General features: G+C 48.7%; 1 protein-coding gene across 1 annotated transcript in view; it reads left to right on the top strand.

Annotated features, from left to right (window-relative positions):
• Positions 1–25,036, top strand: part of CACNA1B (calcium voltage-gated channel subunit alpha1 B) — a gene marked incomplete at its 3' end in the record, with an annotated part of 179,569 nt that overhangs the window by 105,678 nt on the left and 48,855 nt on the right. The window contains exons 22-25 of the mRNA XM_059412121.1: positions 18,751–18,877; positions 21,293–21,422; positions 21,530–21,589; positions 22,612–22,718. Of these exons, the coding sequence (XP_059268104.1) occupies positions 18,751–18,877; positions 21,293–21,422; positions 21,530–21,589; positions 22,612–22,718 (424 nt within the window). The remainder of the gene's footprint in view (positions 1–18,750; positions 18,878–21,292; positions 21,423–21,529; positions 21,590–22,611; positions 22,719–25,036) is intronic.

Here is a 25,036-nt window from a genome sequence, read left to right as displayed (position 1 = left end):
TTTACTTTGTTGTTCATTTGTTAGCTTCCTGAGTTAGACACTTAGTTTACTTATTTTATTCTTTAATTTTTGATACGTGATTACTGAAGGTTATGAATTTTCCTCTGATTAATAATGTAATCATATGCTGTAATTCTGACATTTGATGTCTTCATTTTCATCAGATTTTAAAGAAATTATGTAACTTTGGTTTGCCTTCCCTCCAGGTGCTTACAGATTCCTTGGGGTTTTCTGCATAAAGAATCGAGTCATCTGCTAGGGGACAGTTTATTTTTCACGTTCTGATGTGTGTGTCTTTTTTCCTTCCCCCCCCTCATTGCACTGTCAGCTTCCAGAACTGTGTGAACAGCAGGGGGACAACTGATGTCCTTCTCTTAGTCTCCTCTTGTGGGAGGAGGGAACAGGCAGTCTTTCGACGTGTGAAGTATGATGTTAGCTCTCGTTTTTAGTCTTGGGTTTTTTGGGGTGTGGGGTGTTGGTAGATGTTCTTTATCAAGTTGAGGAACTTCCCCTCTGTTCCTTTTTCTTGAGAGTGTTGGCATTAAATCAGTGCTACATTTTGTCAGACGGTTTTCTGCATCAGTTGATGGGACCCTGTGGTTGTTCTTTGGTGATACAGTAGTTTGCACTGGTTGGTCTTCAGATGCCAGGTCAGCCTTGCATCCCTGGGTTAAGCTCTGCTGGCCGCTGTACACAGCCATTTGTGTATATTGTATGCACATTTGTATATACTGTATAGAGTATACATTTGTGTAAACTGCTGAATCGTGTTTGTTAATGTCTGGTTAAGGAGTTTTGCCTCTGTATTCATGAGAGATATTAGTACTTTTCTTTCTTTCCTTTTTATTTTTTTGTGCTGTCTTTGGGTTTGGTATCACAATGGTACTGAATTCATAATTTGAATTGGAAAATGTTTCTTCTGTGTTTAGAGGTGAGTGTGTGGACCTGGTGCTAATTGTCCTTCTGACGTTTGGTAGACTTTGCCAATGAAACGTATCTTTTTGGAATTAAAAAAAACAGTTCTAAATAGTGACAAGGTTGTTATCTGTTTCATACCAGCACCTGCCAGTTTTCTGTCTAGACCTGTCAGTGGCTGGGAAGGGGTGCTCAAGTCATCAACCAGAAATGTGGCTTTGTTGTGTCTGTCTCAGTTCTGTAGGCTTTGCGTCGCATACTTGCATCACTGCTGTTGAGCACGTGCACACGTAGAATTGCCGTCCTCTTGAGAGGTCGGCTCTTTCATCATCGTGTGACGTGCCTTTCTGTACCTGATGATTTTCTTTGCTCTGATGTCTACTTTATCTGACATGAATATATCTACTCCTACTTTGTTTTGATTAATATTTGCATGGCATATCTTTTTCACCTTTCTATGTTCAAACTAGCTATATGGTTATATTTTAAGTTAGTTTCTTACAGACAGTGCATGAATGGGTAGTGTTTTGTTTGTTTGTTTTTTTTTTAAGATTTTATTTATTTATTTGACAGACAGAGGTCACAAGTAGGCAGAGAGGCAGGCAGAGAGAGAGAGAGAGAGGAGGAAGCAGGCTCCCTGCTGAGCAGAGAGCCCGATGCGGGACTCGATCCCAGGACCCTGAGATCATGACCTGAGCCGAAGGCAGCGGCTTAACCCACTGAGCCACCCAGGCGCCCAATGGGTAGTGTTTTTAACTGACCTTTTCAGGTCTGTTTTCTATTTGGCGTATTCAGACGATTTATATTTGATGTAATTGTATGTGTTATGACAAGTCTGCTGTTTAATTTTTGTTTATTCTTTGTTTTTTATTTTGCTCGTTTCTTTCTTTTTTTTTTCTTTTTTGCCCTCCCATGGGTTACTTATTATGTATTTTAGAGTTTCATTTTGATTTATCTGCAGTACTTTTGAGTCTGTCTCTTTGTATTGTTTTTTGAATGGTTGCTCAAGGTATCACATTACATATATAACGTATCCCAGTCTACTGGGTTTGTTATTTTACCAGTTTAGGTGAAATATAGTAGGTTTACCTCTTTTTCCTTCCTGTGTATGGGTGTCATGATTATTTCCTCCACATACATTTAGAACCACCTCAGTGTATGTTTTAGTTTGTGCTACAAGTGTCCAGCGTAGTGTAGGAAACTCGAGAGGAGAAGGAGAATGTGTTGTATTTACCCATACTTTTACTTCTTCTGTTGTTCTTTCTTCTTTCCTGATATTCCAGTATTTCTTCTTTCATAATTTACTTTCTGTTTAGAGGGTCTTTCTTATTATTTCCTTCAGGGCAGGTCTGCAGCTGACAAGTTCTTCACGTTTCCCTTCATCTGAGAGTGTCTGGATTTTCCCTTCATTCCTGAAGGGTGTCTACACTGGGTATAAATTCTGGGTTGACAGTTCTTTTTTTTTCAGCACTTGAAAAAACGTGTGCCTCTTCCTTCTGACCTCCATGGTTTCTGATGAGAAATCCACTGTCATTCGAATTGTTTTCTTCCTATAGGTAAGCTGTTGTTTCTCTCTCGCTGCTTTCAAGATTTTTTTCTTTGTCTTTATATTTCAGAAGTTTGATTATGATGTATTTTGGCATGGGTTTCTTTAGGTTTATTGTGGTTGGGATTTGCTCAGCTTCTTGAATTTGTAGGTTTGTGTCTTTCTGCCAAATTTGGAAATTTTTTCATTCGTTCTGTCTTTGAATACATCTTCAGCTCCTCTCTCTTTCTCTTTTCTTTCCAGGACTCTGTTAGCATGAATGGTAGATCTTTTGTCTTAGTCCCAGAGGTCCCTGAAGCTCTGTTCACTTTTTTCAGTCTATTATCTCTCTGTTGTTCTGATTGGGTGATTTCTATTGTTCTGTTTTCCAGCTCAATGATTCTTTCCTCTGTGCCTTCCATTCTGCTGCTGAGCCCATTTATTGAGTTTTTTCATTTGTTATTGTATTTTTTCAGTTCTAAAATTTATATTTAATTCTTTCTCTCTCCTATTTTTTTGCTAACGATTTTCTATTTCTTTGCTGAAATTTTTTTTTCATTTGTTTCCAGTATGTTTTTAATTGTCTGCTGAAGTATTTTTATGATGGTGCTTTGAAATTATTTTCAAATAATTCTAACATCTGTATTGTCTTGGTGTCTATTGATTGTCTTTTCTCATTCAAATTAGCATTTTCCTGGTTCTTGGTGACAAGTGATTTTTAATTGACCCCTAGATATCTTAATATTATATTATAAACCAGGGCACCTGGGTGGCTCAGTGAGTTAAGCCTCTGCCTTGGGTTCAGGCCATGGTCTCAGGGTCCTGTGATTGAGTCCTCTATCGGGCTCTCTGCTCGGCAGGGAGCCTGTCTCCCCCTTTCTCTCTGCCTACTTGTGAATTCTCTCTCTCTGTCAAATAATAAATTAATAAATCTTAAAAATATATATTATGAACCTCTGAGTTTTACTTAAGTCTTCTGTTTTAGCTGGCCTACCGTGATTCCCCTCCAGCAGGGGCAGGGTGGGTGAGCTCTTCATTACCGACCGACGGAAGTGAAAGCACAGGTTTCTCATTCAACTCTCACTGACACCCACACCCGGTAGAAGCAGGCTCCTTGCTCTTGCTGGGCCTCCACTGATACCACCCTGAGAGAGGTGGGAGTGCCTTAGCAGTGCTCCCCGCATGACCTGTGCTGACACAGTGCAGGTAGAGCTCATTACCCCTGGGTGGTGGTTAAATCCATGGCTGTCTACTATGATTCACTCTGGCAAGTAAAAGGGAGGGATGCCTCATTATTTTTGGGTAGAAATTGCAGTTCAGGCTGCCCATGTGATCTTCATTGATCTCACATGGATTGCGGGGGGTCTTGTTCTTGCAGGGTCAGGATGAAAGTCTCTACTCCCTACTTGTCTCTCTGATTCTACCCTGGAAGGTCTACAGGCTAGTGAGGATAGAAGTCTGCACTTCCGATTTGGCCTCTGCTCATATGAGCCAAGATGGAGCTACAGTTTTTTCTGGGGTGTTTGACTATAGTAGAGTGTTTATTGTCCATAAGTTTCCTGTCTTTATAGCTGCATCTTTCCTGGTCCTATTGTTAGGGAGAGCTGGCTTTTTGGGGAGCTTTTAAAAATCTGTGTCTGCTGAGATTTCTGGGTTGCTGGCTTCTCCTGCACCAAACTTAGATGAGGCATAGAAGAAAACCCAGAGAAGAAAAACTTTCTGCCGTGTTGTTCCTCAGGCCCCAAGGTCCCTAACTGATCTGGCTTCTCTCCACCTTTCCACCTTTCAGAATCTTAGGTTGGCTTTATATGGTGCCTAGGGGTTTTTGTTGTGCTTAGTGGGATGCATCTTTCCAAGAGCTCAAGTCTTGAGTTAATTTTTATATATGGTATGAGGTGAGGGTAGAGGATTTTTTTATTCCCTTCCTCCTCCCCACACGGGTATGCATTTGTTCTGTTGCCGCTTGTTGTAAAGGTTATCCCTTTTTTTTTTTTTTTTCATAGAATGTCTTTGGCACTTTTATCAAAAATCGTGGCTCATTTCTCCCTGTCTTCTTTTCATCTTGCGATGATTTCAGTCATGTCTGTTTTCCGTTGGACTCCTTGTGGTTTCTGAGGTAGTCTTGTCTTTCTCTTTTACTTCATTTCTCAGATGATTTCTTTTTCAGTTTCTCTCCTGAGTTTGGTCAGCTCTCATCTCTCTTCTCCTGGTTTTCCATATATTCTTATTTCAATCTTTTAACCTTATTTGTGGTGGTTTTTCTCATTAGAAATTGCTGGTCTAATTGTATTTGATCCGTGTTGGAAAGTTGTGTTGTAGTTCGCTTTTCCTCTGCCTTGTGGTGTTTTTTTTTTGTGGAGCATTTTTTATTAGCTGAAACATTTCATCCTTACTTTCTGTTTTCTTTTGCTAGAAGCTTTGTGGGGCCGTCGGGTTCCATTTTCTGATGATGAAGAAGCGTGTTCAATTTCCGGAGACCAGTGATTACATGTGATTGTGTGGGGAAGAGGCAGGGGCTCCGGTGCCTTCCCTGCTCTCTGGTTCGAAAGCACCCTCTTCTGTCAGCCCAGTGAACTGCAGCCTCTGTGTTCAGTGGCACCTTGCTGGGGGCGATGGCCAGCCCTAGCTTGTTTCTCTTTCCCTTCATCACAAAGGGGCTGATGTGGGCTGCTCCCTTCCAAGTGTGTCTTTTGCGTCCAGAAGCAGTGTCTTCCCGAGGTTGCTGGTGTCAGGCCTGTGTGCTTGGCGGTGGCAGGGCTCCGATCTCAGTACCCTTCTGCTTAGGGTGGGGCCCCCTCTTCTGAGGACAAACACTGTGTCCCATTGCCACCTAGATCCTGCTGTCCTCTCCCTCCTCCACGCAATCCCTGCTCGATGCCTGCTTGTGCAGGCTTCAGTGTTCACTTTCTCACTGACATGTAAGTTCAGGCCGATACTCATTTTCCGGGCGCTGTAGGGTTGGACTGTGGGTGATTTTACTGGCTTTCCTTGCTGGCTGTGTGAGTATCAGTGACCGCCATCATCTGTGGGACACCCTCTTATCTTGTTAGTTTCTCCTGGATTTGTAGTTGTGATCACTGTGACATTTCTAATTTCCTTCCCTCTTCCCTTCCCTTGGTAACCTCTTTTTCTCCTACATCTTTGTCTAGTTAAATAGACTCAATTTTTGGCTTTCTTGATCTTCTCCAATGTATCTTTGTTTTCTGTTTTTATTTATTATTTTTTCTTCCACTTCTCTATCTACGTCATAGTATTCTTTCTCCCAATTACTAGTGGGACGCACAGCTCCTGGCATGTAAGCTCCTCTACTTTGCTGGTGTGTTCACGCTTTTAACCTTTGCCTTAAGAAGGGTTTTAGTTGTGTCTTATGAGTTTTGAAACACCATAGTTTTCATACTTCTAAATCTTTTTCCAGATTTCATTATGATTTCTCATGACCCATGACTTATTTATAAGTGTTGTTTTGAATTTCCGCATGGCAGAAGTTTCCTAATTTTTTTTTTGCCATCGATATCATTTTATTTTCTAATATTTCATCAATTCTTGTATTTTAGATCATCCATTTGACTTTTCCTCCCCTTGTGTTTGAAGAACACTTTTGGATTTATTTCTTTTAGTGAGTTTTTTTTTTTTTAAGATTTTATTGATTTATTTGTTAGAGAGAAAGAGAGAGGGAGAGCACATAAGCAGCAGGAGAGACAGAGAGAGAGAGAGAAGCAGGCTCCCTGCTGGGCAAGGAGCCCCATGTGGGACTCGATCCCAGGACACCAGGATCATGACCTGAGCTGAAGGCAGTGGCTTAACCAACTGAGCCACCCAGGTGTCCCTCTTTTAGTGAGGTTTGATGGTGGTAAATTCTCGGTTTGCTTGAAAAATCTTTATTTTAACCATTGTCAGTAAAAAGTAGGTTTTTTAAAGATTATTTACTTATTTGACAGAGAGAGAGAGAGATCACAAGTAGGTAGAGAGGCAGGCAGAGGGGGACGGGGAAGCCGGCTCCCCGCTGAGCAGAGAGCCCGATGCGACACTCCATCCCAGGACCCTGAGATCATGACCTGAGCCGAAGGCAGAGGCTTAACCCACTGAGCCACCCAGGTGCCCCCAAAGTGGTTTTGTTTTGTGTGGAATTCTAGTTTGTTAGTGATTTTCTGTCCACGGTGCCACCATTCCTCTGTCTTTTCCCACCTGCCGTTCTTGTGGAGAAGGCATCCATCTGTCTGAATTGCTCTTCTGTGGGGCCCTGCTTCTCTCCAGGCTGCTTAAAGGAGAACTTTTTTACGGTGGAAAATCAGAGCATTGAAAGTAGAGACACAAGTATAATGAATCCACATATTCTGTCACCCATCCTTAAGCAATTATCCACATTTTGTTAATCTTCGCTTTGAACCTTCTCATTTTTTTCCTGTGCTTTTTTTTTTTTTTAAAGATTTTATTTATTTATTTGACAGACAGAGATCACAAGTAGGCAGAAAGACAGGCAGAGAGAGGGGGAAGCAGGCTCCCTGCTGAGCAGAGAGCCCGATGCGGGGCTTGATCCCAGGACCCTGAGATCTGACCTGAGCCGAAGGCAGCGGCTTAACCCACTGAGCCCCCCAGGCACCCCTCCCTGTGCTTTTTGTATATGATTTGTATATGTTTATGATTTTGTATATGATTTTAGGTCTAACTGTGCCTGTAAGCATCTTGAACAATTAAGGATGTACAACCACAGAGCATTCTTAGACCTAGCAATACTGACAATAATTTCACAATATTACTTAATGTCGATCCGAAGTTTAAATTTTACCAATTATCTAAAAAATAACTTCTGGGGCGCCTGGGTGGCTCAGTGTGTTAAGCCGCTGCCTTCGGCTCAGGTCATGATCTCAGGGTCCTGGGATCGAGTCCCGCATCGGGCTCTCTGCTCAGCAGGGAGCCTGCTTCCTCCTCTCTCTGCCTGCCTCTCTGCCTACTTGTGATCTCTGTCTGTCAAATAAATAAAAATTAAAAAAAAAAATAAAAAATAACTTTTTACCATTGATTTGTTAGGATCAGGATCAAAACAAGGTTTACTCCTCTGCTGTTGCTTGATCTGTGTCTCTTTCACTCTGTAACACCTTCGTCCCTCTTGTTTTATGCCATTTTTTGTTGAGGAGGCCGTCGTTTGTCCTGTAGGACTTCCCTCCGTTCTGCATTTCCTCACAGTGTCATTTGATACCGTCCTCTGTCCTCGGTGTCTCCTGGTAACTGGAAATTCAGTCTAAGGCCAAGCTTCTGAGCTTGTTTTGTGGGCGGCGGCGGGCCTGTGGTTTTAAGGCTCTTCAGCAACATCTCTGGCCTTTCCTCTCCAGATGCTGGCAGCACCCTAACCCTGGGACAACTGAAACATGTCTCCAGAAGTGACCAGATGTCCCTGGGAGGCAGAATTGCCCTTGTTTGTAAACTATGGATCTAGAGACTTGATTGGAATCCAACGAAACTCTTCCGGGAAGCTTTGCAGGCAGGGTGGGCTTCCTGCTACCCTTACATGGGACACGTCGTGTCTAGTGTCACGTTTTCCTTTTTGCTGCATGACAGCGGTTGGTCCTGACCCATCCACCCTGAAGTTCTCTACCAGGCTTCCCCTAAAGGTTTCCGTAGACACTGAGGTTTGTGTCACACAACGGTGAATTCATGACTCTGTCGTTCTTTGTGCACTTATTATTTTTACCTTTTCTGTAAGGAAGAACTTACCTCATCAGCTGCTGGAAATGGAGTTGGTATTTGTAGTAAGCAAGATACATGCTTACTTCTGTGCCTTTGTGTATGGGCATTATTTGTTTATTTCTATTTTAGAAAAGATTTTACTTATTTGAGATGGCGGGGTGGGGCGGGGAAGAGCAGAGGAACAGGGACGAGCGGACTCCGTGCTGAGTGTGGAGCCCAGAGCGGGGCTTACACTCACGACCCTGAGGTCGAGACCCGCGTTCCGTTGGAGAGTCACTGCTTAACCAGCTGAGCCGCCAGGTGCCCCCGTTCACTATAATAGTGAACCAGTGCCCAGAAACTCTAAATATGGCCAATTAGACATTTATGAGAATTATTAGTATGAGTTTTTTTTATTTTAATGTGTTTGATGTGCTTTAGTTCTTGGAACTCACTGTTACTTTTGGTGCTCAGATTGTCCCATCTTTGGCCACTGGGGGCCCCTTATAGTTGGCCTTTTTGGACCTCACATGCCTATGTTGTCTTTGATGGCTTTCTGGTTTTCATCGAGAGCAGTGTGTTCCAGGGCTATCGTGTACCTTTTCTGCCCCAGACGTGGAGTCAGCCATCTCTCCAAGAAGACCTGTGTACGGGACACTGGCTGTTCCAACTCCTTTCTGTCCTCTGACTTCAGTAGCCTCGCCTTCAGCTCCTCCTGGAGGACTGCGCGGACCACCGGAGGGAGAGGACAGGAAGTGGGCATACATCGCCCAGGCGACCAGAGCCAGTGAAGGGGTGGTGTAAAGGCAGGAGAGCCCAGCCTGTGGCTTCAGGTTGGGACAACTTTGAGGCTTAGCTCAGACCCCAGAGCCCTTGTGGGAACAGCCTGACCCTGCTATTACAGGGTTTTACCTGCCACCACACTCTTGCTTGGCTGTTTTCTCTTTCCTGCTCTGTTTTCCTCACTTCCTTCCTGTTATTCTGGGAGTAGTTGGTCACCCTCCCACGGCTCCTTGTCTTGGGGCTTCTGTAGAGCCTGATCTGAGACGCGGCGGCCCCTTTGTTGGGAAATGAGGCTTGTTTAGCTGTGTGGTTGTTGCTACTGGGTTTTATTGCTTCCAACTTTTTCAGAACTGTTTTTTCATTTTAAATTTAAATAACTATTTATTTAAATGCCAGCATAGTTGGTGTACAGTGTTGTGTTAGCTTCAGGTGTGCAATACGGTGACTCCACAGTGCTGTGCGTTCCTCGGGGCTCATCGAGACAAGCGTCCGCTTAATCCCCTCACCTGTCTCGCCATCTCCGGCCCCATCTCCCCTGCGGAACCACCAGTTTTTCTTTATAGTGAAGAGTCTGTGTCTTTTTGTCTTTTGTCTGGTTCGTTTATTCGGTTCCACATATGCATGAAATCACGTGGTATTTGTTCTCCTCTGACTTATTCACTTGCTGTCATGCTCTCTAGATCTGTCTCTGGTGTTCAGGTGGCAGGGTCTCATCGCGCTGCGGCTGAGTACTGTCCCATCGTGCGTGGGCGTGTGTCATGTCTTTCTTCGCTCATGCACTGGCGGGCGCTTGGGCTGCTTCCCTAGGTCGGTGTTGTAAACAGTGCCGCAGTAAAGACAGGTGATTGTCTCTTTTTCTAGAGGTCTGCTGATTTTGTATTTGAGAGAGAGAGAGTGCGTGCACATGTGGTGGTGAGGGGCAGAGGGACGTAGAGCACCCCAGCAGATGCCCTGCGGAGTGTGGAGCCCGACACAGGGCTCCATCTCCCCACCTTGAGATCACGACCCGAGTCAAAATGGAGAGTTGGGCGCTTAACGGACTGAGCCCAACACCCCTGCGTGTACCTTCTCGGATAGTGTTTTTGCGTTCTTCCGTAAATCCCCGGTAGTGCAGAGGCTGGACTATGTGGTAATTCTATTTTTAACTTTTTTTTTTTTTTAAGATTTTATTTATTGGACAGACAGAGATCACAAGTAGGCAGAGAGGCAGGCTCCCCATGGAGCAGAGAGCCCGACGCCGGGCTCGATGCTAGGACCCTGGAATCATGACCTGAGCTGAAGGCAGAGGTTTTAACCACTGAACCCCCCAGGCGCCCCATCTTCTTGATTAACTTCCATCCTCTTTCCACAGTGGCTGCGCCAGTTTGCTTTCAGGCGCTAGTGCTGGTGTGCAAGTGTCCCTTTCTCTCTGAACCCTGGCCAGCGCTTGCTGTGCACTGCTGGTTGCACAGCCATTCTGACAGGAGCGAGGTGTATCTCCTTGTGGTTTTAATTTCCATTTCCCTGATGATGAGGGACGTTGAGCATCTTCTCATCTTGATGTCGTCTTTGGGAAACGTTCATGCTTTCCGCATATTTTTAATTGATTATTTGGGGTTTCTTGGTTTTGACTTGTGTAAATTCCTTATGGATTTTGGATATTGACCCTTTATCTGATATGTCCTTTGCAAATACCTTCTCCCATTCGGTAGGTTGTTCTTTTTTGTGGTTGAATGTTTCCTTTGCTGTTCAGAAGCTTTTTATTGTGGTGTAGTCCCCATGGTTTAATATTGCCTTTGTTTCCCTTGCCTTAGGAGACATATTTAGAGAAATGTTGCTACTGCTGATGGCAGAGAAATTACTCTCTGTTCTCTCTTCCAGGGTTCTTATGGTTTCAGACCTCATACTTATGTCTTTAATTCATTTTTTTAAAGATTTTATTCATTTATTTGATAGACAGAGATCACAAATAGGCAGAGAGGCAGGCAGAGAGAGAGACAGAGAGGAAGAGAAGCAGGCTCCCCGCCGAGCAGAGAGCCCAATGTGGGGCTCGATCCCAGGACCCTGGGATCATGACCTGAGCTGAAGGCAGAGGCTTTAACCCACTGAGCCACCCAGGTGCCCCGTCTTTAATCCACTTTGAGTTTATTTTTGTGCATGGTGTAAGACAATGGTCCAGTTTCATTCTTTTGCATGTAGCTGTCTGATTTTGCCAATACCATTTTAAAAAAGAGATTTTATTTATATTTTTTGAGAGAGAGCAGGAGAGAGAGCGAGTAGGGGGAGGAGTAGAGGGAGAAGGAGAAGCAGGGAGCCTGACATGGGGCTCGATCCCAGGACCCTGAGATCATGGCCTGCGCTGAAGGCAGATGCTTCACCGACTGAGCCACCTAGGTGACACCCCCCCACACCAAACACCATTTATTGAAAAGACTTTTTCCGTTGCATAATCTTGCCTCCTTTGTCATAGATTAATTAACCCTGTAAACATGGGTTTATTTTTGGTTTTCTGTTTTGTTCTTTTAATCTATTTTTGTGCCGGTACCATACTGTTTTGATTACTACAGCTTTATAGTATATCTTGAAATTTGGGATTGTAATACCTCCAGTTTTGTCCTTCTTTTTCAAGATTGTTTTGTCTATTCAGGAATTTTTCAGTTCTATACAAATTTTAGGATTATTTGTTCTAATTCTGTGAAAAATGCTATTTGTATTTTGATGAGGTTTGCATTAAATCTGTAGATTGCTTTGGGTAATATGGACATTTTAACAATATTTGTTTTTCTAATCACATGAGCCTGGAATGTCTCTCCATTTATTTGTGTCATCTTTGATTCCTTTCATCAACGTTTTGTAGTTTTTGGAGTATAGGTCTTCCCCCTCTTTGGTTAAGTTTATTTTATTATTTTTGGTGCAATTGTGAGATTAGTTTCTAAATCTTTCTTTCTGATATTTCATTATTAGTGTATAGAAGTAGAACAGATTTCTGTATATGGATTTTGTATCCTGCAACGTTACTGAGTTCATTTATCAGTTCATTTCCTGTTTTTGTCACTTACAGTTTTTTGGTCGAGTCTTTGGTGTTTTCTCTTTAGGGTATTATGTCATCTGCAGATAGTGAAAATTTGGTTTCTTCCTTAGCAATTTGGATGCCTTTTATTTCCTTTTCTTGTCTGATTGCTGTGGCTAGAACCTACCGTACTATGTTGAATAACAGTGGTGAGAGTGGATATCCTGTCTTGTTCCGCATCTTAGGGGAACAGCTCTCAGCTTTTCACCATTGCATATGATGTTAGATTTGGGTTTTTCATAGAAGGCCTTTATTATGTTGAGGTATGTTCCTTCTAAAACCTACTTTGTTGAGGTTTCTTTTTTCCATGAATGGATGTTGTACTTTTTTCTTTTTTAAAGAGAATATATCATGTATTCTTTTGCCATTTGTCATTCAAATGTAAGATTATAGGATTAAAAAAATATTTTATTTATTTATTTGACACAGAGAGATCACAAGTAGGCAGAGAGGCAGAGAGAGGAGGAAGCAGGTGCCCTGCTGAGCAGAGAGCCCAATGCAGGACTTGATCCCAGGACCCTGAGATCATGACCTGAGCCAAAGGCTTGACCCACTGAGCCGCTGAGGTGCCCAAGATTATAGGATTTTTATCTTACTTCTTTGATTTTGTATTTATATCTCTTTTCCCTTATATGAAGCAGTTTATCTTTTTGTTTTGGGTTCACAGTAAAATTCAGCAGAAAGTGTAGATTTGCTGTATATTCACTGCCCTTGCACATGTACAATTTCCCTTCCTATCAGCAACCCCCCCCCAACCAAAAGTGGTGCATTTGTTACAGTCAATGAGCCTACACCCGGAGTTCATAGTTGATATTGGAGTTCAGTCTTGGTGTTTTATGTTCTAAGGGTTTGGACAAATATATGAGGACATATAGCTACCTTTATAGTATCTTTCAGAGTAGTTTCACTGCCCTAAAATTCCTTTTTTTGTCTTTGATTTTTGCTTATTCTGTTTTTTAAATTATATTATTTAAAACATTGTATTTTTAAGTATGTTGGCTTTGTTTGCTTGGCAGCTATGTGGCTTGCAAAATCCACAGTTGCCAAGCAAAAGTTTCCAAGTAACTTGCCAAGTTGCCAAGCAAAATTTCTTGTTAGCCTAAATAATTTCTCTGTAGATTACTTTGTTTTCTATGTAGACACAGTTATACTGCCTATAAATACATAATTTTTGACCAATGAACTCGTTAAAGTCTGTTTTTCAATTTCCAATTATAAAATTTAAATCTTAATTGATCTTTTTATTCCTGATTATTGCCTTAATTTCTAACTTAATTGCACTGGGGGTTAAAGAACATGACCCGTATGATGGTTTCCTTTGAGAAATACTTGTAATTGCTTTACAGCTTGGCACGTGGTCAGCTTTTGTAAGTGTTCCCCCCTGTGCTTAAGAGGAATGTGCTGGGGCACCTGAGTGGTGCGAGTCGGTTAAGCACCCAACTCATCATTTCGGCTCAAGTCATGATCTCGGGGCTGTGGGATCACTTGGTGTGAGGTCTGCTTGTGAGTCTTTCTCCCTGCCTTTGCCCTTCTCACTCATGCTTTCTCCCTCTCTCCCTCGCAAATAAATAAATAAATAAATAAATCTTAAAAAAAAAAAAGGGAAAAGGGGAATATGTTTTCTCTAATTTGGGGAACACTGGCCTTAAAAATTTTTTTAATGTATTTTTTTTATTATGTTCAGTTAGTCACTGGCCTTTTGGTATTTGCTAAATCAAGTCTTTATTGGTAAATATTCTGTATATTCACTAATATTTTGCCATGTCAATGACTGACCCATTGATAATTGAGTGAGGTATGTTGAAATCTTTCTTTCTTTTTTTCTTAAAACTTTATTTATTTATTGGACAGACAGAGATCACAAGCAGGCAGAGAGGCAGGCAGAGAGAGAAGAGGAAGCAGGTTCCCTGCTGAGCAGAGAGCCCGATGCGGGACTCGATCCCAGGACCCTGGGATCATGACCTGAGCTGAAGGCAGAGGCTTTAACCCACTGAGCCCCCCATGCGCCCCCAAATCTTTCTTTTTTTTAGATTTGTCTGTTCTTGGAATAGTTTGGAACATGCAGCTTATTGTAGAAAACATTCTGACAGGTGACCGGGCGTTGTTATGTATGTTTCCACAACAGTAGCTCTGTGAATCTGCATCTCTTTTGTGGGGCTTTTTTTTATTTGTTTTATTTCTTCATTAAAACCCCCAAAACTTCTATTAAGATATATGTTGCTTTCTGTATTTGGGGGATTATCTATGTGTGTGAACCCTTACATCTCACAAGGTCCGAGCTACCACTGCTGACCCACTGTCACTCCAGTGATTTTTTTCTTAAAGTCTGTTTTTCTGATGCAAAAATAGAACTGACCTTTTTTCTTTTGAACATTTGGCAGGTGTATCACTTCCCAACTTTTGGCTTGTGACCTGTATGTGGCCTTACATTTGGGGTGTGTCTCGGGGACACTGCCTAGAACTGGGGGTTTGAAGCGCGCAGCCGGAGCCGGAGCCAGAGCCGGGCCGCACGTGCCTGTGATGGTGTGGGGGTCACTCCAACTCGCTTCGCTGGTCTCTTTTGACCTTTTTATTGCTTCATCCGCTTCAGAGTGCGGCGTTTGTTCCGTTTCTCCTGGGCTTTTTTCTTCTTTCCATTCCTTTTAGGAATACTAGAAATTGGCCACTTATTTGCTTATGCATCACATTTTCCCCTCTAGTTTAAAAGCTACGAACTCTGTTTCGGTTTCTTCTCTCACGGCGCTCCCTGTCATGGCCGCTGTGCGTGTCGCCAAGTCTGTCGTTGGGTTTGCTCTAAGCTCCCGTGGGCGATGCTGGAACCCCAGAGGGGCAGCTGCAATCACGCTTCTCCTAGCTTCCTTGTTACAGTCGTCCTTTGTGGGATAACACTTTATCCTTTAACTAATCTTAAAAAGTAGATGTTATTATTGTTTTGACTTTACAGAGATCATGTCTCTTTAGGTCCGTCCGTTTCTTGGCTTTTCTTTTTATATTCCGTCTTAGATCTTTATATCATTTTTATTCTTTTTTCATTGAAGTTGATTAATAGACAGTGTTATATTAGCTTCAGGTGTACAATACAGCGACTTAACAATTCTTTTTTTGTTTTTATTTATCTGAGAGGGAAGAGAGAGAGCATGGGGGTGGGGGAGAGCAGAGGCAGAGGGAGAAGCAGATTCTCCGCCGGGCAGGGAGGGAGCCTGACCCGGGCTGGATCCCAGCACCCTGGGACCATGGCCTGAGCCAAGGGCAGACGCTTCACTGCCCGAGCCCCTGGGCACCCCGAGTCAGCAGTTCTCTGTATCACCCAGTGTTCGTCATGGTCAGTGGGCTCTGGAGCTCCTTCCCCTATTCCTGCGTCTCCCTCCTACCTCCTCTTCAGCAGCCGCCAGTTTTTACTCTGCATATATGTGCCCGTTTTCTTGCTCGTCTCTTTTTAATTTGTCTGTCTCTTTTTATTTTTTATTTTTTTTAAGATTTATTTATTTGACAGAGAGAGAGTTCACAAGCAGACAGAGAGGCAGGCAGAGAGAGGGGGAAGCAGGCTCCCCGCTGAGCAGAGAGCCTGATGCGGGGCTCGATCCCAGGACCCCGAGATCATGAGGCTTAACCCACTGAGCCACCCAGGCACCCCTGTTTGTCTCTTTTTAATTTGTTCAAATGTTTTGTTTCTTAAATCCACATGTGAGTGAGGTCGTATGGTATCTGTCTTTCTTGCATTTACTTCTTTCATTTAGCCTAATACTCCCCAGATCTGTCCGTATTGTTGCCAGGGGCGAGATTTCATTCTTTTCAATACCAAGCGATGTTCTGTCATGTGTGTACCACATCTTTATCCACTCACCTGTCTCTGCACCCTTGGGCTGCTTCCACACTTGGCTGTTGTAAATGCTGCTGCCATGAACACAGCAGTGCCTGTAGCTTTCTGAGGAGTGTTTTCCTGTTCTTTGGGTAAGTACTCAGTAGTGGAATCACTGATCATGTGGTAATTCTGTTTTTCGGTTTTTTTTTGAGGAGCCTCCGACCGTTTTCCACCATGGCTGCGCCAGTTTGCATTCCCACCAGCAGTGCGCGAGGGCTCCTTTCTCTCCACACCCTCCCGACGCTTATTATTTCTTGTGTTTTTGATAAATACCATTTTCTGTCTTTCTTAACTACAGACCTTCCTGCTACAAGATGCTATGTGCATTCCTGAGAATGCCGTGCACTGGAGAGAATAGGCCTTGTCGGAAAGTTAGGGTAAAGGGCAGGGATGCCACACCACGCAGCTCTGCAACTAGCACCCGACGCCAACGGGAGCAGCCCCAGTAGAGCCACGTGCCCGAGAAGTTACCTCTGTTGGCACTGACACAGCATCCAGCCTTGCTGTCCATCCCTGGCATGAGCTTCCTGGAGGGCATTTGCCTCTAGCGGAGACAGGCCTCCTCTCGCGCGTGCCGCAGTGTGCAGGGGGTAGTAATTGGGACTCACGTCTCGTCTCCCCAACACCCCACTTTGGGATTTTGCCCCTCGTCCCCAGATACTTCATCATTCCCAAACACCAGTCTTCATTTCTTTCTCCTTGTAAGAGTGTCGCTTTCTACTGGGCTGTTCCCTTACACTGCAAGTAGGTACATGGCCTTAGGGGGAAAGTGGGAGCCAGTGCCTGCTGTGAGGACGCACGAAGCCTGCTGTGAGGACGCACGAAGCCCTTGGACCACGTCCAGCACGTGGCTGTTGTGCGTGCACGCTCTCTTGTCCCCGCTCGGCAGCTGGCCATTTTGCTGGGGGGACTGTCCCATTTCGGGATTTAATTTTCGTTACTGTCAAGTCTCGCTTATTGGTTTTCTTGTTCGTTTTTTAGTGACTTGCTTCTAACAATGAACTTACTTAGTCTGCTGCAGTTCCGTTTTGATCCTCTCCTGTTTTTTTGGTCTGCTTTGACTTAGTTGATCCCATTTGTTGTTGCTGTAAATCTGTTTCAGGAGGAGTATTTCCACCTGGTTTCTGGCATCTTTCCACTTTATCTTGCACGGCAAAACTCTTGAGTCCATATTGGTGCAGCCTTATTGTTATTGAGGAGTCTGAAGAGAAAAGCTATGGTTTTATTTATTTATGTATTTATTTCCAAGATTTTGTTTATCTATTGGTCAGAGAGAGAGCACGCACAAGCAGGCAGAGAGGCAGGCAGAGGCAGAGAGAGAAGCAGGCTCCCCACTGAGCAAGGAGCCTGATGCGGGACTTGATTTCAGGACCCTGGGAGCATGACCTGAGCTGAAGGCAGCAGCTTAACCGACTGAGCCACCCAGGTGTCCCGAAAAGCTATGGTTTTAAATAGTAAATTTTTCTTAATTTAAAAGTAATGCATGCTCATCATGAAAAAAATTTTTTGAATGTTAAAAATGTTGTGAAGAGAATTAAAATTCCTGTCTGCTGTTGAACGATCACCACAATTAGTACTGTTTTGGTGTTGCTTCTCTCGCCACATGTATTCCTGTTTTGGAGTTGAGTCATCTGGGATATACAACTATGCAACCTTTTTTTTTTTAACTTACAATATCTTAAGCTTCTTTTATCGTTGAAAGTATTTGTAGGCATTTTAAATATCTATAGTATGGTGAATCATGAATATTGCATAGTCTTTTTCCAACAATTGTACGTTTTATAGTTTTTTGTTACTATAGAAGAACTGACAACAAACACCTTTGTGAATGCAGGTTACAGATTAAATCAGTGAGTAGAATTCTTTAGGACTTATTTGCCAAATAGCTTTCTGGAAGGTTCTGTAATGACATCAGTGGGGGAGCTGCTGCCCTGAGCTCTTCCATGCATGCCCGGGACCTTTCCTCGGGCCCAGCTGTCCTCCCTGGGACTGGCGGCTGCACCCTCCTCTCCACTGCCTTCTAACATCCCTTTTCTCGTGAGATGCCATGTGAGGTCCAGTCCTGGGCCTTGGCTCCAAGTCACCGCCCCGTCTTCCCGGGCACCCCTGTGGTCTCAAAAACTCCGTTACCCACAAGAATAGAAATGCACCTTGGGATAGTGAGAAATGAAAAGTCAGTGGGAGAAAAAGCACGATGCACAGACACCAGAATCCACTTAACAGGAGCAGGCATCTGCCTAAGAGAATCCACTTAACAGGGCGTTTTAACCCTGGGTAGTTTGAGCGGTGGGAAAGCAAAGGATGGGACTGAGGGGCAGGGCAGCGAGTGGTGAGGGGCCGAGCGGGGGGCCCCTGCGAGATGTGGGCTCTGCTGAAGTCCTCCCTGGGCGACTGTCCTGGCTCTGTAGGCCTTTGCCAGGGTCCCAGGCTGGGTCCGCCTGGACTCCTGGGTTCAGAGGAGTGTGTGTGGTCCAGGGCAGGCCCCTGCTCCTCCCTGTCCTGCTGGCCTGAGATCCCTGCAGGGTTTTCTCACCACACAGACACGTGCCGCCTTTTCTCCAGGAGGCACCGAGCCCTGAACCCAGTGAGTGGAGCCTGATGGCCCTGGTCTTGGGGGCCGAGGGGGACTTTGGTGTTCATAGAACATCTAGATCAGTCGTCCCTACTGGGGGCAGATGTGCCCACAGCCAGGGGCCCAGGGCTCGGTGCTGCTCCCACCCTGACCCTCATGCAGGGGGAGGGGAAGAAGGGCGCCCAGTGCTGGCTCCATCCTCAGCAGCTGTTGGAGGGAGTCTCCTGTGAAGCGGGGTCTTAGGCACATGCTCTTCTCTGGCTGGGTCCCTGGAGGCCAGTGGGGTTGGGGCTGGAACCTGTCTGCTGTGCAGGTGACGCCATGTGATGCCAGCTTCACAGGTACCATGTCTCTAACTGGGTGGCCCTGTGTCCTTGTAGGTGGTAACGTGGACCTGGAAAGCCAAGCCGAGGGGAAGAAGGAGGCGGAGGCTGACGGTGTGGTGCGGAGTGGCCCCCGACCCATCGTGCCGTACAGCTCCATGTTCTGTTTAAGCCCCACCAACCTGTGAGTCTCCTGTGTGCCCACACCATGTGTGCCTGTCCCATGTCCGTGGCCATGGTCCACGTGCACGGTAGCAGCGTGTGCTAGACATGGCCTGATGGGCATGGATTCTGTGCACTTTAAATGTACTAGAGTCCTGATCACCCCAGCAATCTGCGGTCACCCCACAGATGAGGACGGAGAGCCACAGGAAGGCCCCAGGCCTGTCCGCAGATGCACAGGAGTGAGCCCCAGCAGTAGGGCTAGGGCTTGACCCCGGTCAGCCGCAGAGCTGCCATCCCTGCTGCTGGACTGCTCATTGCCACGCACGTGTCCCATTTATGTCCCTCGTGTGTCCATTTTCCGTCGTGCCCACTGTGCATGCACGCCTGCGTTTGTCCACGATGTCCACTCACCTGTCCGCCTGTTTCTCCACTCTGTTTACCATGAAGTCGCCAGCGTCTCTCATCCCCTCATCAGTCCCGCTGGTGCCGTAGGTCACCCAGTTCTTCCCTAACAGCAGGTTAGGTGCTGGGAGAACAGGGGAATGAGCAGAACGGACAAGGACCCCGTCCTTGATAAGCTTCTGTGCAGGTCGGAGAGACAGCAAACCAGACGAGTCAGTAGGGCACCAAGACCTCACAGGGTGGGAGGTACTGGGAGGCAGCCCAGAGCCGAGGAGGGAACTGATGTTAGGGTGGGAAGGTCAGGTGGGGTGTCAGTAAGAGGTGAGGTGGATGAGGAAGGGTGGGGAGACCGTCCCCGGCGGAGGTGGTAGACAGAGCGAAGGTGCGGGGCAGCAGGGGTCCTGAGGGCAGAGGGTTTGATGGAGTCTGGCTGTGCCGTCCGGCCCCACCCCGCCACACGTGCCTTCTCTCTGCCCAGCCTCCACCACCCACCCTCCCTCCCTGTCTTGAGCTTTTGCTCCCCACCCATGTCCCGGGAGCTCACTGGGCTCTGCTAGGGAGCACGGTCCTGCCTGCGAGCACGGACGTGTGCCGGAGGAGTGGGTGGTGGCAGCGGACGGGGGGGTCGGTGGGGACACGGCCAGCCTTGGCTTCCGCAGAACCCTGCACAGAGCTCCACGGGCAGGCCGGGTCTTCAGGAGATGATGGAGGTCGTGTGGGGAGTTTGGGAGTGAAATGCTTGGGAAGAGATTTTGGAGAGAATCTGCGGAACGGGATAAATTAGATGGGGAGAGGGAGGGAGATGTCAGGGATGACCCCCAGAGTTTCTGCATGCCGGCTGCCCCCCACCCGCCCTGAGCTGGGAGCAGGCAGGTGTGGGTCCTGTGGAGCAGGGACAGTCCACATTGTGTCTCTGCTGGGGATTGGGAGTCGGGTGGACTCCGGGTATGTGTGAGGGGGAGAGCCGAGGGGGATATTCAGTCCTGAGATGCAGGATGAAAGAGGCAGAGACGGAGGTCCCGGAGAAGGGAGGAGAGGTGTGTGTGCACAGGGGACGGCGTGGCAGGAGGTCACCAGAGGCTCTGGTTGGTGGGGAGGCCAGAGTATGGCAGTGGTCACTGTGAAAGGGGAGCACAGTAGCTCCTTCAAGGCAGAGAGAGAGTGGGTGGGTGTGGCTGGGAGGTGGAAGGTCCCTTCAGACCTATGGTCCTAAGAATAGGAAGTGGAGGTGAGAGAGGGGGCTGGGCTGCAGAGGTGAGACACGGGTCTGTCCCTGCCTCCCCAGGGCACTGGTTCTGTGGCTGTTCCTCCCTGTCCCCTGGGACTGGCTTCCCTGCCCCCCTTCCTCCCCACCGAGGGGTCTTCCCAGAGCTCCTGGTCACTGCCCGCTGCCATGTCGTAGGCTGTCAGCATCTCAGAGTCTCCCGTTGGTGTCTGGCCACACTCCTGTGCAGCACCAGGCCCCACGGTCCAGCATGTGTCTAACAGCAGAGTTGTTGTCAGTAATGCCCGTGGTGCTACAGGGAGGCAGGTGACCCCACAGCCCTGGGGGGGACCCCACAGCCCTAGGGGGGACCCCGTAGCCCTGGGGGGACGAGCACGGGCCAGCACGGACCTAGAGAAGGGTCCTGCATTCTCCAGAGAGGCCTGCCATGCACAGGAGGCTGGGGTCCAGCCTTGTCCTTTCTGAGCAGAGCACCCGACACCCCGGCCCCGCCTCTGTAAGTCTCTATAAATCTGTAGAGGGCGCGGCCGTCCACACACAGCAGGGGACTGTGTGGGGGTGGCTTTGAGCCATCATCCCTCATGTGCCGGCTCTGCTGTGGGTTCCTGCAGCCTTCCCGGCCCTCTTGCCGGGACGCCCCTCGGGACTCGGAGGCACCAGCAGGCACCTGGCCACTGCCCGCCACCTGCGGGGACACAGCAGAACCTGGGTCTGGGGTGGCGCGGCGCGCAGGGAGAGGCTGGGTGTGTGGCCTGGGGAGGGACCGGTCCCGCTCATCGGGGCCTTGCGGTGGTGCTCTGCCTGCAGGCTTCGCCGCCTCTGCCACTCCATCGTGACCATGCGCTACTTTGAGATGGTCATCCTTGTGGTCATTGCCCTGAGCAGCATCGCCCTGGCTGCCGAGGACCCAGTGCGGACAGACTCCCCCAGGAACAATGTGAGCGCAGCTCCGGGCTGGAGGGGGCCGGGCCGGGTCCTGTCTGCTCGCTGCGGGGGCTTGGGGGCAACGGCCAGGGCTGGCTGACAGGCCTCCTGCGGTTCTAGGCTCTCAAGTACTTGGACTACATCTTCACGGGCGTCTTCACCTTTGAGATGGTGATAAAGGTGAGGTGTGAGGTGCCCTGGTGGCCGAGGACTTCGCTCGCCTTCTCTCATGATGGGCCGGCCGGGCTGGGGTTCCTCACGGGTTGTGTGCCAGCTGTGCCCTGGGTGTGTGCTCGAGAGAGAACCCGTGCACGCGGGCCTGCTCCTGGGTGTGGCGGGGGGGCAGAGGCCAGTTCGCCAGAAGCACACCCACTCTGGGGGAGCCCCCTGGGGCCACTCCTGGCTCTGCCACCCACCAGCCAGGCCTCCAGGCTCCCAGGAACGTGTCCCCCTCAGGCCGGTCTCGTGATGTCAGGCTGGGAGGAGGGAGGGCTGAGTGGGTGCCGAGGCCGTGTGCTCAGAGCTCTCGTGCTTCCTGTGAGGTGGCGGACGCAGCCCTTCACCATGGTTCTGGTCTGCGCCTTGAGTCCTGATGGCCTTTGCTCCTTCCTCGGCGTCTGCCAAGGGGCTGCACGTGTATGTGCACGCACGTGTGCAGTCTTTGCCCACAGGGCCGCTTGGGCTGTACCGCAGCTTCGTGACTGGTGTCTGTCTGTGCGTCTGTCCATCTGTGCGTGAGCTCCGCTTCTTCTCTTCCTCCTGCAGACTCATGGGGGAGGCATGTTCTTTGTTGTCCCATTTTATAGACATGGAAGCTGGCGCTTGGACACATTGGGGTGCTGGCCAGAAGTTGTGGGACTGGCAGAGCCAGGTCCTTGTGAACCCCACCAGCTCTTGCTCCTGTGGCAGAGAACTGACCCCCTGCGGGCCTGGGCAGGGTGTGGGCTTCCTGCGGTGGGGGATGACTGCAGCCTGGCAAGGGGAGGGTGTCACCAGCGGGTGGGGAGCCCAGGCAAGATCTCAGCCAGCCGTGACCATGTAGGGATATTTGGATCATTGGTGCTGAGGTTCAGAGGCCCTGCTGAGGCCCTTAGAAGACACGATTGGTGCGGCATCCTTCCCCCCAACCCCATGAGTCTGGGGCCTGGCCCTGCTTTGCTTTCTGAAATATTCAGCACCTAATATGTGTTTCTCCCCTGCAGATGATTGATTTGGGACTTCTGCTGCACCCTGGGGCCTATTTCCGGGACCTGTGGAATATTCTGGACTTCATCGTGGTCAGTGGGGCCCTGGTGGCATTTGCCTTCTCGTAAGTACCATGTCTGCCCTGGGTCTGGCTGGGCTGCCATCCAAGGGCTATGGTGGGTGTGCGGTTCAGGCAGGAAGGGTTCCCCACTGGCCTCCATGGGCTGTGTGCAGCTCCCCTCCTGTCTACCTGGGACTGGGCTGTGTGGGGTTGAAAGCTTCTCATGGTCACCTGTCCCTGCCACGGCCTGTGGTTCTGACACTAGTTGGGCAGGCCTCCGGTTCCTCTGGTGCTTGCCTCTCAGGTCTTTGAGAACCACTCACCTGCTCTGACCTCGGCTGTGCCACCTGGAGAGCTGGAGCTGGCGGCCGCTGGTGGGCGCCTTCCCCCAGCAGTGTTAGACCCCCGGTTTCTCTGACTCCCTAGTGGGCGACACTCAGCTCCCTTGTGGCTGGGCCTGGATTGACTCCCTCAGACCCTGCATGGTGGTGGGTGTGGGGCAGGTGTGGGGGCTGGGGTGGAGCTACAGGAGAGACCCAGAGATCAGGAAGACCCAAGGGACAATATCTGCATCTTCTCTGAGCACTCGGGGACGGCGGCGCCTCCTCACTGACTCTCTTCTCTTTGTCTCTTTGTTGCTGGACTCTCGGTAGGAGCTTCGTGGGGTAATGCCTTCCCTCTGCCTCACATCGTAGCACAGCGTGGCCTTTCTGGGCCGGTTCACTACCATGTCTCACCTCTGCTCACCCTCCACTGTCCAGAGCGCATGCTGCCGGGAGCCGTGTCCCAGGCCATGGGTCGCTGCCTCACCTCTGGGGACTGGGCTGGGGGCTGGGGCTGGGGCTGGGGCTGGGGCAAGGCCAGCCTTTGGTGAGCAGGGCACCCCAAGTGAGTGTTGGAGGCCGGGAATGTGGGCCCTGAGGTCAGTGAGGGCCTGGGTGGGAGCTGCTGTCCCCATGACTGCCAGGATGTTGGCCATCCTGACGAAACTTCCATGTGTTTTCTCCAGCAATGGGGCTTGCTGTCTTCTCTCTGTTCCCCACGACTGCCTCCCGGCAATGCGTAGCATCTACTGTGGGGCCATACATAACCGGTTTTCTTTGTATATAAAGTGTCAGTGAGGGGCTTAGGAGTGAGACAGGGAAGGGGTACCGTCGAGCTGGGCGGGCTCAGAGTGAGAGAGAGTCTGAGCCAACAAGCGAGAAGTGAGGCCTCTGGACACAGAGCATGGACCACCTTGAGGCCTCCCTGCCGAGAGTCCTCCCCCAGGAAAGGAAAGCAGTGACCTCCCTTCTGTATCTGCCAGGGGGCTGTCGGCCCACCCTGCCTCTCTTCTCTTGGGACTGGTCTGCAGGGCCTCTGGAGGAACCTGGCCTGGGGGCGGGTGTCCGGAATGCTGGGGTGACGGGAACACCTGACACGGTGTCTGGAGGTTTGTGGTTTCAGAGGGAGTTTGACCTGGCTCGGGGATGTAGGCCCTGGCTGGGTCTTGGGGCAGGTATAAGGGACTAGGGCTCCCCAGCTCTCCTTAACCCACAGATCCGACCTGAGCCTCATAGCTGCCTTTCCCTAGAGCTTAGCAAGAGCTCAGAGAAGAGCACTGGAGGCCCTGCCCCCTCTCCCCAGGCACAGGCTCCTTGGGAACTTGGAGGGAGGTGACCTCTGAGCAGATGGACTAGGACCCCCAGTCCTGAGTCCTCAGCCACTGCTGAGGGGGGGCTGTGGCCTTGCTTCTAAGAATCGCCTCCTTAGGCAGCGAAAAGTTCGCTCAGGGGATCACCCCCCACCCCGCTCTCTGCCCTGGCTTTGGGTTGTCGAGAAGGCTGCCCCCAGAGTCTGACAACAGCCGGGCCCCTGGCAGCCTGAGGGAGCCAGCCAGGGCTGCCCCAGCTTCCTTTGTGCATGGCCCCGATCTGGGCCTACTGGTCCTAGATCTCCAGGCTTGCGTCGGGTACCTGGAATCTTCTTTTCCTGACTCTGTCGTACTCCCCCACACTGGGTTTTCTTGTCTGCTGCTCTCTTTGTCTCTCTGTGGGCTCTTTCCTCCTCCTCCTTCCCTCCCTCTCTGTTTTTTTCTTTCCTTTGGTCTGTCTTTCTTCTTTTGTCCACCCTTGCGTGGCTCCGTCCCTTCCGCTGCCCGGTGCTCATCTAGCGTTTGCCGCCCTCCTTCACGCCCCCGCTTCCTGCAGGCCCGTCTTCCTTCTCCTCCTCTCCCTCCCGGGCAGTTCTCCCTCATCTGGAGGAGTGGGGGAGCAGCTGAGTGAGGACAGGCAGGGAGACCCAGTCACGTTCCCCTCACCTCCCTCTACCAGGACTGAAAAGCAAGAGAGATCAGCCCTTCTGGAAGGCTCTTGCCCTAATGGCTTGTAGGCTTCTGAGCC

The sequence above is a fragment of the Mustela nigripes genome, chromosome 9, assembly GCF_022355385.1.
Source record: "Mustela nigripes isolate SB6536 chromosome 9, MUSNIG.SB6536, whole genome shotgun sequence".
Lineage (NCBI taxonomy): Eukaryota > Metazoa > Chordata > Mammalia > Carnivora > Mustelidae > Mustela > Mustela nigripes.
The sequence above is the reverse complement of the archived record's forward strand: the minus strand, read 5'-3'. Positions and strand labels throughout refer to the sequence as shown.